At 50.0% G+C, this 15,807-nt stretch overlaps 1 protein-coding gene across 6 annotated transcripts in view; it reads right to left on the bottom strand.

Moving 5' to 3' along the window:
- Nucleotides 1-15,807, bottom strand: part of Afap1l1 (actin filament associated protein 1 like 1) — a 58,620-nt gene that overhangs the window by 23,274 nt on the left and 19,539 nt on the right. For all 6 annotated transcript variants that reach the window (XM_006985154.4, XM_076555339.1, XM_076555338.1 and 3 more), the window contains exons 2-6: nt 7,013-7,141; nt 6,007-6,090; nt 5,135-5,232; nt 3,841-3,949; nt 453-551 (exon numbers count right to left, since the gene is read on the bottom strand). In XM_006985154.4, the coding sequence (XP_006985216.1) occupies nt 453-551; nt 3,841-3,949; nt 5,135-5,232; nt 6,007-6,090; nt 7,013-7,141 (519 nt within the window). The remainder of the gene's footprint in view (nt 1-452; nt 552-3,840; nt 3,950-5,134; nt 5,233-6,006; nt 6,091-7,012; nt 7,142-15,807) is intronic.

Genomic DNA, 15,807 nt, shown 5'->3' on the forward strand with positions numbered 1-15,807 from the left:
CTGCTTCTGTGATGGGGTCTTAGTGATTTCACTTCGTGGGGTTCCTCACCGATATGCAGTCCTGATGAACACCAGACGCTACTTCATCTGGTGCCTTGGACCCCGGGGCATGGACAATGTTCAGCTAAGCGTCTTATGCCAGCAAGTGCTTGGTAAACTTCTGTTATCGCCCCGACTTCATTACCATCCACAGCCATTGTCTCAGGCCATCCTCAACATCCAAATCCCCAGGACAGATAAGGAAACTGAATTTGCCTAAGATCAGTCATCCAGAACCAGGTCAGGCAAAGCCTCAAGTGACTCCCATTCCAGTGGTGTCATTGTGTCGTGTCTCCCCACCAAACCTACTGAGAAGAGGGCTTTGGGACCTAGTCAGGTAAGGGGTTGTGGGTGTGTGCATGCCTAGGACCAGCTCTTCGGGACAGCTGTGTGAGCGGCTGCCTGGTACATACAGGAGTTCTTCAGCTCTCCATTCACCCTCGTCGTGGGGTAGCTGCTGTCTGCGTCCTCATAGTAACCGTCCACAATCGACTGGGCTGGGCTGCAGCCATCTGTGGGGATGGTGGAAAGAGCTGAGCTTATAGAAATATGGGCAGAATCCAGAGGCAGGGCTGGGAAAGCCCTAGGGACAGAGAGTGGGGACTCAGGGCAGCCTTCGCCTGAGTGGGGGAGGCACTACCTCTACATCTGTGGCTCCTCACTTAACCCTACACACTTGTCACTACAAACTGCATCATTGGCCTCGCCAGACCTCCAGGCCTGTGTTCATCCTGTTCTCTGTGTCTTCCGACACTCTTATCAGAGGATACTCCCCACCCGTCCAGACCCAGCTCAAAGATGTTTCCTCTCATCTTCGAATGGAACTGAGTGTGTATGAACGTCCTCATCATAGCTCTGGTCTCTGTACCGCAGGGTGTAGGGTACCTGCTGCAAGAAAGGAGGCTTGGTTCCATTTTACACCCAGGGCGCAACAGACCCACAGAGGTTGCTAGCGGCTGAGGCGGGATCAGAAGTGAGCCGGATGCCTTCATTCACCCAGCTTGGCTCACTCTCCCATCCCACGGTTCTTCAGAGCGCTGGCTCGGGGTTGTTGGGGTCCTCCTGTCCATCTGTTTCCTGAGGAAAGCTGTACTGCAGTCCCTAGCTACTGGGGTACTCGGCTCACTCCCAAGCAAGGCTCAGAGCCTGCCTTTGCCTCTCTGAGGCCTACATGTCGGCAGCATGATGGGCAAAGTGGACTGGAGGAGTTGGCAGATGGGGAGTGTGGGGCATGTGGGGGCAAAATATAACATCATGGCTAGACTGTGTATGTGTGAGAGAGGAAGAGCACTCTGGCTGGCTTGGTGGTAGGCTCTCCCCACACTGGGTCCACGGTCTTTCCTGAGGCCCTCCCTTCCGGCCTTCCTAGCAGGAGGCTTCTCTGTCCTGTATGAGAAACGCAAGCTCTCTGGGAACGTTAGGGAGCCTCTTCTTGCCAGGGTGCTTGACATGCAACTTGGGTCCCAGCAAGTACCTTGTCCCTTTCTTCTTCCTTTGCCCTTAATGGACCAGATAGGAAAAGTTGCCTGCTTCACCCCTGCGACAGGGAACTGGAGACTCAGAGCCTGAAGAGGACCACAGGTCACTTGGTCCAACCAACCTCTCCCCAGGCAGAAGGTATAAACAGCATAAATGTCATCGGCTGATGGAAAGATAAACTGGATGTGGTGTGTCCTCAGAAAAGAGTATCGGCCGTCGGAGGAAGCACATTCTGATTCACACTCCAACACGGACGGATCTCGAAAACACTACGCTAAGTGCAAGAAGTCAATCCAGAAAGGCCATGTGTCAGATGGCTCCATTTGTGTGAAATGTCCAGAACAGGCAAAGCTGTATTGCTAGAACGCTGGTAGGTGACTGGCAGAGGCTGGGGACGTGGGGGAGGAGAAGCAGTGGCTGAGGAGGGATTGCTTCATGGTTCAGTTTCTTTTGGGGATGATGAAAACGCTTGGGGACTAGACAGTGAGGGTAGCTGTGTAGCGCTAAATGCACACCACACCACGGGTGGAGACTTTTCAGAACAGTGGGACAATTAATCTCCTATTTTATCATGGAAATACCTTTGCCCAAGGGAAAAATACAAGCAGTTCAAAAGAGCATGAATAAAAGAATATTTTCCCTTCACCCAGATTTATTTCCTGCATCCCTCCTTTTCATCTTTCCTGCCTTCACTATCTTCTATTGAGAAGGGGTCTCCAACTCCCCGGCTCAAGCAATCCTCCTGCCTCAGGTTCTTAGTAGCTGGGATTTTAGTGAATGCCATCAAACTGGCTTAAATAAGAAGTATTCTCAAATTACACATCACATTCACCTATTATTATTAATTATTTTGTACAAGGGCTCTGTCACTGAGCTATCTGCCCAGTGTCCCATCTGGCTTGTTATTCATTTCCCATAGAAAAATCCTGTTACTAGTGTCTTGCATGTCCTAGAAAAATTGTTAAAACTAGTGCTGGGCGATGGCGGCACACATCTTTAATCCCAGCACCCAGGAGGCAGAGACAGGCAGTTCTCTGTGAGTTCAAGGCCAGCCTGGGCTACAGAGTGAGTTCCAGGACAGCCAGGGCCAGGACAGAGAAACCCTGTTTCAAACAAACAAACAAACAAACAAACAAACAAACAAACAAAAACTTTGCAAATAAAAACCCAAAAACAATGCATGAGTGAGTATATCCTGTTAGAAAAAACAAATAAATGAAATCTTGTTCTGAAGAGCGTTCTGTGCTTGATTTTCTCCATGACTCTGCCATTCATTCACATGTACCATGTGAGCCTGTAGCTTCTGATGGGGCGGACCCATTTCATTTCCAGTTTGGCAGGTGGACAACATTCTGCTGTGCCGAGGGACGGCAGGGAAGTGGAACACTGACATGACCAGCTGCAGACTCAGCTGCGCGTGCTTGGACATCTAAACCCAGTTTCCCTGTACAATATCAGGTCCACCTGCCGCACACTGGGGAAGTCAATGGAAGAACAAGGACTCTCTTTTGTGGCTAGCTTCAGAGATTTTCTAAGGTAATTTATCCCATCAGTACAAGTATGTACACAGATTTTTTTTTTTCAAGACAGAGTTTCTCTGTGTAGTTTTGGTGCCTGTCCTAGACCTCGCTCTGTAGTCCAGGCTGGCCTCGAACTCACAGAGATCCTCCTGGCTCTGCCTCCTGAGTGCTGGGATTAAAGGTGTGTGCCACCACCGCCTGGCACAGAATTTTTTAGTACATATTTATGTATAAACAGTATATATGCTATTTATGAGCAGTATTCTATAAGTAGATCATGATAAATAAAAATATTCATAGTTTTTAAAAAGATGGTTGAACTATATTTAAATCAAGCCTCTACTGTCTCTGCCTGTACCACTGTATGACTCCCTGGGGCTGGAGGCTGAACTGTGAAGCTTGGTTTAGGCCATGGGCCACATCCTAGGATGTGCTGACTTGGTAACAGGATCCATCCGTGTGCACACACAGAAGAAAACCATGACACCACAAACCGAAGGGGTGAGAGAGTTGGAAGCCAGGCTAATGGCTGTCACTTTTGTCCTAGCACTCTTTTATGAATGGAGCTAGTGCCTCCTGTTGTTTCGAGGGTGGAGGACAGAGATTCTCAGAAGGAAGGGTCTGTCTCAAGCCACAGAACTGAGGCTAGAAGCCAAGCCCTGGGCCACACCACTGATCCCATGGTTAGGTGCTCAGGGTAGCCCCTCCCAGGCAAGGGTGATGGAGCTGGCCAGGCAGTGGCTTATGACCTGCTGATTCTCAAGGAGGGAATCCTATAAGCCATGGAGGGAGCAGAACTTACTCTGAGAGCTGATGTACTCAGGGGACTTGCCGGGCCCCAGGGGAAGGGCTTCTTCATAGTAATCCTCGGGTGGAGGCTTGTTGGGCAGGGGTGGAGGCATGTCAGCTGTCTGCAGCGGAACACATAAGGCTTGTGAAGCAAGATGGCTGTGAGCAAAGCAGAAGGGAACAGGTGGAGGGAGGGAGGGAGGGAGGGAGGGAGGGAGGGAGGGAGGGAGGGAGGGAGGGAGGGAGGGAGGGAGACTGGTGGGCAGGAGGCCAGGGTTCCAAGGAGGCAGTCTGAATGTGAAGCACTACGCTGTTTTGGGGTTTTGAGGTCTCATGTAGCCCAGGCTGGCCCTAAGTGGCAATACTCCTGTCTCTGCCCGCTGCGTGCTGGGATTACAGCATGTGCTGCTGTGCCTGGTGGAGCCCATAGCATTTGCTAGAGCCGGAGCTGGCAACCCAAGAGCCCATTCACGCTGTTCTGCTGCTGGAAATCCTGCAAGCGTCGTCAGAGTTCCTTTGTAATGTCCGAGAGTTTTTGCAGATCGCCCCGAGTGGCTGTTGTGCTTCTGAGTGAGTGGGCACACCCACAGTTCTCCAACTTTGGTGTGAGCTCTGCCACCACACAAGGAGCAACAGAACAAGGAAACACGAGGCATATAATTGGGTGAGCGGTGCAATTTGGGGTCAGGAAACCTCAGCTTTTCAGCTCAGCGCGGTCCTTTACCAGCTGCGGGACACGGGGTGTATCACTTAACCCTCTCCAGGCCTCATCTGTAAAACGGGGGTGGCAAATGTGCCACACACATTTGGTGGCTGTATGCATGTAAAGGGCATAGCAAATTAAGAACTAGTACCTGTGACGGAGGTGATGATGCTAAGAGTCTACGGTTGACGAACAAAGCTTGTCTCTAACTCTGTAGTCCCACGGTTGGGGACCCTAGATCGAATCCTTTACTCTGTAGATGTGAAAAACTCAGGCTCCAAGAAAAGTGTTTTGCCCACAGCCTCAAGCAGAGCAGGGGGGATGGCAGAAGCCCCCCCCCCTTCCTAGCCCAGAGCTTTTCCTCTCATTTGTGTATATAACCTGAGGCTGGGTGGTGACGTCCTTTGGGCCAGAGGGTGCAGACTCGGCTCATGACCATCTCCCTAGTCTGCAGGCACCACAGTAGGCATGCCATGGTCCGCACGGCACTATATCTGCCCTTGACCATCACCACGGAGAGAAGGGGGGTCCTGCACAGCAGCAGTGGCCCCTGGGACTACAGCAAGAGCTTCCCCCACCCTCGCTATTCAGGGCTGGGACTCACACTTCTCAGACACGGGCTCTTGGTTGGCTCAGGGCTGGCTCCCTTGCTGGGTTGCTCCCCATCGTCCGACATATCCCGAAGGTCACCCAGGTCACAGTCTGCAGAGAAAACCAAGGTGGTAGAGGAGAAAGATGGCTGGGTTTGAGGTCCGGAGGCCGGCCTGGGAAGCCAGGCAGGCCCTACTTCCTCCATCATTAGCAACCCACAGAAGTAGTTGAATAGAGTGCCCCGGACCGCTCCTGTAGGCTGGGCACACTGATCCGTCTTGCCTGGCTTCCAGGCAGAGATCACACTAGAACATCTTTGTGGAGTGCTTTGGAGGTCTTTGAGGGTATGACACAGAGGCACGGGGTTTCCTGTGTATGTGCATGCCCACAGGGTTCCTGTGTCCCTCTGCTGTACAGGGACTGTCGTCTCAAAACTCTCCTAAAGCACGCATCTCTCCTTAGATAAATAGTTCTTTCTTCTCTAGGATGGCCGCATGGCACCTTCCCTCCCACAAGCCAGCTGGCTGCTCTCAGGCCAGGCAGCCACTTCTAGTTCCTATTTTCTGCAACTCTCAGCCAGGCTCAGTGGCCACGGCTGATGGACGGCAGCGTCTGCAGGGTACCCACTCTGTGCTGTGCTATTTGGCTCGCACATTCACTCCTGCAAGCTCGGGGTAAGTCCTTCAGCACACAATCAGGCTTTCAGAGCTGCCCGGGCCCAGGAGCCCAAGGAGACTTAATGGCTCAGTGTGAAAACCAGGAGCGCCACTAGGCTGGGACCCTGTGTGTACGTGTGCGTGTGCGTGCATGCACGCGCGCATGTGCGTGTGCGTGTGTGTGCATGTGTGTATGTGTTCACGGCTAAGGTTAGGAGAGGGAACTTACCAAATTCTTCAAAGAGAGACTCCACAAAGCTGGGTCCCGAGTGCAGGTCTGCAGTATTCACATACAGGAAGGAGACTTCCTTTGCTGAGGGAGGAGGACACACCAGTGAGGAGGGAAGCCTGCCTCACCTCTTTCCACTTGTTTGCAGTGTACCACTGTGATTGTGATCTCTGCCTCCACACGGAAGGGCACCCAGAAGCCTAGTGCTGCCATAGGTCAGCTCAGGGTTGGTGAGGAAGCAGGACTCCAGCGAGGAAGAACCTTTGTCACCACCCCCCCCACCCCCCGACCCCGCAATGATCCTGTGAGGCGGCAGGTGACATTCTGTTTGGGGAGAGTATGGCTCAGCGTTACCCAGTGGTGACTTTCAACCTCATCCTTCAGACTCCAGGAGTCCTGCAAGGATGGGGTGCAGTTTGTGAGCCATGAAGAGAGAGTACACCGTCTGCTGACTCGCCATGTCTCAGGCTGGGGCAAGCTGCTGGGTAGGCAGCGAGGCACCCTTACATGGCTTTAGAAGGGCATGCACAAAGTCGTGGGAGCTGTTTTCCTGGTGGGGGGATGCGTGTGTCAGAGAGCACACAGGAGCATCCGTCTCTTCATGACTGCACGTTGCACACACACATGCATACATTATAGTGTAGCCAAAGCATGCGTTTATATGTGTATGTGCTGTATGTTTGTATGGTATATGTTAGTGCTTACTTGTGTGTAATGTGTTGGTATATGTGGCGCATTATGTGTGCGAGCGTTATGCTGTGAATCATGTGTGTGGTGACTATATGAGTGTGCATGTTCTGTGTGAGTCTGGGAAGGGCTGGGGATGGAGGAGGGCACAGGGCACAGTCAAGACTGCAGTGGAGGGGCAGGGCCTGGGTGGATGAGCATGTCGGGTCACAGCATAGGACCTGTTATGCCATGAGGCTTAGACATGCCCTTACACAGGCTCTGGGGTGAATGGCAGGCGCCATTTCTGTCTGTGTAAGTGGGGCTCCTCGGGGCTGACCTGGGAGGGGCTGCAGGCTCTGCAGGATGGAGGCCACGGCCATCTTCTTCTCCAGGGTGCTGTCACTGAGGTACTCATGGTCCAGGAGGCTGAGGAGCCCGGTGAGCTCTGGGATTAGCTGTTCCAACACTGGGGAGGGACAGTGAGGCCCTGAGTTAAGATCTTGTCCCCGCCCAGGGACAACAGGGAACAGAAGGCAGGGTCTTGTTTACCACGGAGACCCAGGGCCTCCCACAGCAGCTGTCCCACAGCTGGTCACCAACCTCTCTGGGGAGGGCCCTGCTCAAAACCTGGTGGCTTTCCTCCAGCCTTCCTACTCTGCCTTAGACCTCAGATGGCCTTGGCCTGAGGACTGGGCCTCCATGTTGGCACATCTGAGCCCAGGCCACACTGAGCAGGAGCAGGATGGCTTTCCTTTGCCTCAGCCTGATCTGCAGTCACAGGAGCTCCGAACATATCTCAGCCAGAGTCCCCAGCTGCCTAGAACACAGGCAGGAAGGAAGCCTTCCTGTTTCATCCATTCACATGCTTCAATCTCTGGAACCTTCTGTTTCCTGCGCCAGAGCCAAACGAAACATTAACCCTTCCTACTCCATGCCCAAAGCTATCACGGCTGTCCTTTCCACCCACGCACACTGGTACATCTTGAGCCTACGTGTGCATAGGAATCATGTGGATTCTTGACAAAATGCAAATTCTGGTTCAGGAGGTCTCGGGTGGGAGCCGGGATTCTGTGCTTCTGGCAAGTTCCCAGGTCAGAGACCCCAGATCTCAGAGCAGAGAGTCCTTGAAAGACAGCAGCATGCCAAGACCATTATGTCACTGATATTTCTCTGTCCCTTATAGGACCTCTTTTGCCTGAGGGCCAATGGCCAGCTTCATCACAGCAGCAGCACATCCCTGCTTTATGACAGATACTTGCACATGGTAACTTGTGTTGAACAGTTACTGAGTTGTGCTAGCAAGACTTCTATCCTCCAAACCGCAGATCAAGCATTTTATTATCTCTATTTTATAAAGAATGGAATGAAGACACAAATAAGTTAAATACAAATAGCTATGAGAGTGTCCATCGACTCCTCGCTCTGTTTTCTTAGCCAGGGTATACTGCCTTGCAGTGTCTTATTTGATCCTACCAACAATTTTGAGGTATGTGCCAGGATCACCTCACTTTTTAGCTAAAGGAACTAAGACAGAGAGGCCACCCAGAAGCACCTAGAAGGGCTTGGACTTCTGCTTAGGCTCCAACTCTCAGATCCACTAGTTTCTCTCTTTCCCAGGAGGCAAGGAGGTGTTGATGTGAACGTGCAAAGGCTGGGATCCTAGAAGCATCCTCACTCTAGAGACCCAGGGTACCAGGCTTCAATTCGGGGTTGTGGGACTTTCTATAAGCTGCCTAACTTCCCAGTGACTCGGCTTCTTCCTCTCTAAATGGGCTAAGCATAACACACCTCACAAGGGGCTGTTATGGTTATGCTACGTGCTTACACCACGCTTCAGGCATTCTTGCTGCTCGTGAATTCATCCCACTCACGTAGGGTGTGCAAAAGGCTTCCCAAGGGTGGGCTAAACTAGGTGCCTCATTTTCTAAGAGTCTAGGCTACAGCCTGCTCGGCAGAGTGCTTCATGCTGGACTTTGTTTCAAACAGACATCTTTTGTACAGCGGCACTGTGGGGGGACGGGTAGTGACGTCATCTCTCGGTGGCATTTAGGCATTATCCTAAAGTTGGAGCCAATGAACTAAGGTTGACAATTCAGATGGGACCACTGCCTCAGGAACATTCCATCCAGCCCCTGGCCCTGTGGTAGCTACTTTCCGAGCACTTCCTAACTCACCCCCACCAGGCTGCTGTGAGGGGTCTGACAGGGAGACCCATTTTCTAGGATGCCCGCTGAGGGACCTGCACCGTTCCAAAGGAGGGGAGCCCACAGCTCTCCAGCTGTGACTCTGAAGGCTGCAGAGGAGGAGACCTGTTGTCCCCAGGGCCCGAGTCCCCAGTGCCACAGAGGTGAGGGTCTGAATGGGTAGTAGCTCCCTTCTTTAGAGCAGGAACTATTTAAGTATCGCTAGAGCCAAACTTCGACTTCCTGGAAGGAAATCTTTTCCAAAGGAATCACGGACCTTGCTGGACCTCAGGGATACATGGATTTCAGTTAAGATGATCTCAAAACATTTGCTGGAGAGTATGTCAAGTTGGTTGCTCTGGCAATTAGAGAAAATAAAGAGGGTATTATCCCAGCAGGCATTCGCTCTTCTGTCTGTCTGTCCCTCATCTTCACATTCATACCTAACCACTCACAAGGGAGACGGTCATGGTGTAAATGCAACAGTGCAGCCTTGTTAACCTGCTGTGTCTGAACCCTGGGGGTACCAGGCAGAACAGCCTTATACCAGGCATTCTATTTTTTTTTCTGTCACATCCTTTTTATTTTCATTAATCTTTCTTTTGTTTTTCTTTTCTATTCTTTCGTTTGTTTGTTTAGTGTTGGGGACTGAACCTAAAGTCTCTCGTACACTAGGCAAATGTTCTGCCACTAAGCAACATCACCAGCCCCCTTTTTACTGTCAGCATTGGGACCTGCTCTCTGACGTATTCAGGCTGGAGCTGAGCTTCTCCTGCTCACTGTCCCCGAACTAGGACTAAAGACCTGAGTGAGACCCACAGTCACCCTCCTCTCAGATTAGGCTAGCTACACCTGGTTCACAAATCACAAATAGCTGCATCAGGAATCTAGGTTGGTTGAATCTTTTGTTTTATTTTAATAATAATATTATCACTACTATTATAGAAAGAATCTCACTGTGTAGCCTTGGCTAGTCTCAAATTTGATATGTAGACCAGGCTGGACTTGAACTCACATAGATCCACCTGCTTCTGCTTCCAAAGTGCTGGAATTGAAGGCCTGTGCCATTATGTCCTGATGGAAGATGGAGTAGATTATTATTATTATTATTATTATTATTATTATTATTTTTGTTGGCTTAGTCTTTTAATACAGTGAGGTCATCATTAGTGCCCAGGAATTCTAATTTTCTTCTAGGTAATTTTTTTTTTATGCCAAATGCTGTTTATTGAAGGAGGGAGGAGGTCTTACATACAGGCTTACAGCACAATGGGAGGACCCTGGAGGGCAGAAGTTCGCTACTGATGTTTTACAATCTTGCATCTAAGCAAGATTTTTTTTTTTGGTCTCAAAATTCTTTTATACTTTTAGAACAGGGTCCCAAGAAGCTTTCATTTGCAGTGGGTTGTGCCTATCAGTGCTGCATAACAATTTAACCCAGAGATTGGTACACCACAAAGATACACGCGCATCCCAGCAGCCTTCACGGCTGCCATCGTCACGTGCCCCAGACACTGTCCCTGCACACCTGCGCAGAAGGAGCACGAAGAAGGCACATTGTGCATTTAGAACTATGTTGAAATACTTTTTGAGCCAGGGTTGGCCGTGCATACCTGAAGTTCTAGCACCTGGGAGCCTGAGGCAAGGGGGTTGCTTGAGCCCAGAGAGTTAGAGACCAGTCTGAAGTCACAGATCCCAACAACCAACAATAAAAAGGCAACACAAAAGAAGCTTTGATCTCCGGGTCCCCTGGAAAATATTGTGGGATCCCCAGGTGTTTCCAATGCCCAGGCAAGTGCCCGAGGGCAGCATCATTCTGGCCTCTCCAGAAGTTGCACTGACATTTATTGTTCTGGACGTAGCTTGGTTGCCCTTTCTATAGGCACAACTAGGTTCTGAGTGAATTCTTTGAGGTTATCACAGGGGCTTTGGTACCAAAGCTCTGCAAGGTGATTTGGTCTTCGACAGGATCACACACATGAAACCTTGACTTCTAAGTACCTGCCCCCCACCCCCGCCCCCAATTGGGGATTAAACTCAGGGCACTTGGCATGCTAGGCAAGTGCTCTACCACTGAGCTACCCTCCAAGACTGGAAGGATTGATTCCTGAACAGAGATGGATCACTAGACTCCAACTAGACAGAGAAGGAGGAGCTAAGGGAGAAGATGATGGAGAGTATGGACTGCTACCCAGGCCATGGTGCTTTCTTCCTCCCAGAGAGAAAGTTCCACTTGCAGTAAATGAACAGGACCTTTCCTTGGGACTGAGCAGTCTCCTTGTGCTGGGCAGTTTCTACACATTATTTTGTTTAAAGCTCTGTGGTGCCGGGCGGTGGTGGCGCACGCCTTTAATCCCAGCACTCGGGAGGCAGAGGCAGGCGGATCTCTGTGAGTTCGAGGCCAGCCTGGGCTACCAAGTGAGATCCAGGAAAGGAGCAAAGCTACACAAGAGAAACCCTGTCTCGGAAAACCAAAAAAAAAAAAAAAAAAAAAAAGCTCTGTGGTGGTTTGAATGAGAATGGCCCCCACAGGCTCATATATTTGAATGCCTGTCCCCGTTAATGGAACTGTTTGGGAAGGATTAGGAGGTGTGGCCTTGCTAGAGGAGGTGTGTCCCTGGGGGCTAGGCTCTGGGGTTTCAAAAGCCCTTGCCAGGCCCAGTCTCTTCTCTCTTTCTGGCTACAACTTGCAGACTAGGTGTGAGCTCTTGCAGACTAGGTGTGAGCTCTCAGCTACTGCTCCAGCACCATGCCTGCCTGCCTGATGCCATGCTCCTTGCCATGATGATAATGTTCTAACCCTCTGAAACTGTAAGCAAGCTCTCAATTAAATACTTCCTTCTATAAATTGCCTTGGCTACGGTGTCTCTTCACAGCAATAGAACAGTAATTAAGACAACCTCCACTCCCCTAGGAAAGAGGAAATCAAAGCTCAGAGGAAGAGAAACAAGTGCCAAGGATAGGTCTTGGATCTATCTTCAAAGCTCAAACTCCCATGCTTTAATCTCTTACCACACCTCAGGCTTAACCCAGCATCTTGGAGGCCAGGGGGTTGTGGAATATTAGTTGAAGATGTGTTACATTTGTTTATGCTGTGGAACATTTGTTTAACGATGCAAAAATGTGTTGCATTCTTTAATGTTGCATTTGTTCAACTCTATGAAGCTGTGTTACTTTGCCTGTCTAAAATACCTGATTGGTCTAATAAAGAGTTGAACAGCCAATAGCAATGCAGGAGAAAAGATTGGCAGGGCTGGCAGGCAGAGAGAATAAATAGGAGGAGAAATCTGGGAAGAGAGGATGAAGGAGCAAGAAAAGGAGAGAAGGACACCAGGGGCCAGCCACCAGCCACCCAGCTACACAGCCAGCCATGGAGTAAGAAGTAAAGACAGGTATATAGAACAGAGAAAGATAAAAGCCCAGAGGCAAAGGTAGATGGGATAATTTAAGAAAAGCTGACAAGAAATAAGCCAAGCTAAGGCCGGGCATTTATAAGTAAGAATAAGCTTCCATGTGTTTATTTGGGAGCTGGGTGGTGGGCCCCCTAAGAGTAAAGAGTAAAAAACAGCCAACTACACCAGGGCAGGAGGGAGGAGGCAGAGGCGATGCCGCTTCCTCTCCAAACCCTCTTTGCTGAGGATGCTGGGTTACAACTTCGCCTGTCAGGTTCTTTCTGAGGGGCTGTGGTTTCTGCTGCATGGCCATCTCCCCAGGCAGCCTACCAAAACGTCACAGTCCTGACAGTCAGAGACAACAGAGCTCAGATCTGTCATCCTGCAAGGGATCCCATCCCATAGAAAATGTTATATACACTGTGGACACGAAGCCACTCAGCCAGCACCAGGCTCCTCCAGGATAACAGAGCTCACACCAAGACGCTGGCTCTTCCTTAAGGACACTGGATACAGAAGTGTGTTCCTGCGATGAGGGATTTTCCTACCACAGGGATTTCAAGCATCAGAGAACTGAATTAGAGAGAAGGCTTCTGGGTGTCATGTAGATGACAAACTGTACATGCCACCAGGTCACCAGCCTTGTCTCTTAGGTAGAGTGAGACTCTGGGGTTGTGGGAAATGCAGACTCTCGGTCCTCTTGGCTAGAGAGTGACTTGGTAGGCCTGCCCTGGGGTCCAGAGGCTGGCGTTTTGGCAAGGGCTCAGGTGCTTCTGCCCTGGCAATGCAGATTTCAGTATCTGCAAAATATGCCAGCAAACATCTGTGAACAATGGGGACTGGAGGAAAACCTTCATCATTTAAGAAACCATTGGACTGCCCTCTGGATGACAGAGAGAAAAGGGATGGACACTCCTACAGAGCATGATCAATAGCTTTAGGGCAGTCTGGCACAGTGGCTAGCGATCTGGGTCTAACCCAAAATGAGTCCTCGGATTTTTATTTTTTTAATTTATTTTATGTACATTGGTGTGAGGGTGTCAGATCCCCTGGAACTGGAGTCACAGACAGTTGTGAGCTGCCATGTGGGTGCCTGGAATTGAACCTGGGTCCTCTGGAAGAGCAGCCAGTGCTCTTAATTGCTGAGCCATCTCTCCAGCCCCTGAGTCCTTGGATTCTTGTACTTTCGTTTTGCACTTGTGCTGAGCTCTGGTTTTGCTGTATGTAAAATGAGAGCAGGAGGACCCCCAGCCTCAGGGGCTCTGGGGACTAGGTAAGGTCCTGCTGTGCCTATAGCCAATACTTACTAAGCAATTGCTGTATTGTATGCTGTGGTCAGAGTTGCTGCTGCTTAGTAACCCCCTCCAGAACTTTGGATGCCAAAGCACTGACCAGATGTTATTTGTGGACTACGAGTTATACTTAAGACAAGGCACATGGCAGATGTCCAACAAACACTACCAATGAAAACGATATTTTGATGACCTAGCCCAGCGCTCCCATTTTAAAGCTCTGTAGAGTGAGGCTCAAAGAGGTTGTGTGACTTGGCTGTGGTCACGCAACTCGTTGAGGGAAAAGAAATATCCAGTGTGGAATGGACGCACAGTTTTCCTGAGTCTGATGCTTAAGAGGAATCATGTCAGAGAGGCTAGAGGTTGTAGATGCCTCTTCCAGTACTGCCATTTTCCAGCTGGGGGATCGTGGGGGAAATTTCTAATCTTTCCTAAGCTTCCGGTCTCTTAGCAAATAGAATACCAAGAGCTGCTGACACACATGGTGAAGATGAAGTAGTGACAGAACCAGTCAGTCCGTCTTCATCTATGTCTGCTCCCAGAAAGGTGCTCTGGGTGTGCATGTAGCGGGGGATGCAGGAACAGGGACCCTGCCAGTCTTACCGTGAGGACAGCTGGCAGGTCCGGGCCCGAGCTGAGCTGTCAATGGTGGCGACAGAAAGCAAGAACAGGGACCCTGCCAGTCTTACCGTGAGGACAGCTCACAGGTCCCGGCCTGAGCTGAGCTGTCAATGGTGGTGACAGAAAGTGGTAGAGCCCATTCTCTTACTCAAGGTGCTCAAAGCCAGGTGAGGGGACATGATTCTTCTTCGTTAGAGGGACCATCAGTGTCACCCACGAGTCAGGTCTCTACTGTTCCCAAGTCACTCATGTATAGCTTGCCCCTCTCCTTTACTCCTGCTTCCAGGTGACATGAGCTTCTGGTGGGACAGACTAGGGCATCAGCATGAATAAATGCGTGCTGCTGACATGGGCACAGCCATGTCTAAACAGCCTCAGACCCATGGGAAAATGGCCAGGTCTCCCTGCTCCCCAGGGGTGAGGCTCAGAGGGAGGGCAAAGCCTTCCTCTGGTCTAAGTGTGAAATTGACCATGTGTACAGAAGACATCCACCATAGCTTTCTTCCCAGATGCCCACGTTTATGATCTGAAGACTGGCTCCCTACAGAGTTTAAACCTGCCTCCTTGATCCAGCCATATACCACAAATATACCACAGATATACCCCCTCCACACACACACCATATACCCTACCTCCTTGTTCGGCTGTATAAAATAAACACAGTAAGATTCCAGGATACTGCATCTTCTCAACCAGAAGGTCCCGTCTACCCAACCCCAGCTTTTCAGTGTCTCTGTCATGTCTTCAGCCCCAATCAAGTTCCCAGAGTCGTGCAAGGGCTCGGCACATCAGGACAGGATAATCTTTATGTTTAAGGCTTATTTAGAATAAATTTATTTTGTTTACTTTAGTTTTAGAGAGGCATAATGAAGTCTAAGGACTAAAAGCAAATAGGAAAAATGGTCTAATTGTCCATAAGTCTTTGATTTTTTTTTTTCAAGTGAGAGTAGAGAAAGGTCCCGACACAGAAACTCAAGATGAGGAGTGATTTTTCTCTGGGTTGTAAGAAGGTTTCTCAAATAAGATTGGAATTTACAGATACACCTAAGAGTAGACTTCTGAGTGTGTATTGTTCCCGGGGAGAACCCATCCAGGATGAAGGTCAATTGTCTGTGTTTCTCCACACACCCCACTGAAACACAGTGGGAACAGGAAGTCATGTAACGGAGGTTAAGCCTCAGGCCCCAGTCACTTGCCAACAGGCCTGAAACAGCTTCAAGGCAAGCTTCACCCCGAAGGATTCTTAGCAGCGAGGGAGCACAGGACTCCAGCAAGGACACTGGGAATGTGCGATTTATAGACAGGGCTCACAGGCAATGGTCTAATTTCCATTTTAAAAGAGAAAGCAGGGAGACCTCAAAACCCTTCTGCAAGCCACAGGCAACTGAATGGGGTCTGATATCTTCTAATTAATGCCATCACACCTTGATGGAGCACTCCCTCTGGCATTTCATGTGGTCAGATTTTTTTAAAAAAAGATTTATTTACTTATTTTTAAGTGTATAAGTGTTTTGCCTGCACGTATGTATGTGCACCATGTATATGCCTGGTGCTGGCAGAGGCTAGAGAGATAATTGGACCTCCTGGAATTGATGTTACAGAGAGCTATAAGGCACCATGCGGGTGCTAGGAACCCCACCCAGG

Source organism: Peromyscus maniculatus, chromosome 19 (assembly GCF_049852395.1).
Source record: "Peromyscus maniculatus bairdii isolate BWxNUB_F1_BW_parent chromosome 19, HU_Pman_BW_mat_3.1, whole genome shotgun sequence".
Lineage (NCBI taxonomy): Eukaryota > Metazoa > Chordata > Mammalia > Rodentia > Cricetidae > Peromyscus > Peromyscus maniculatus.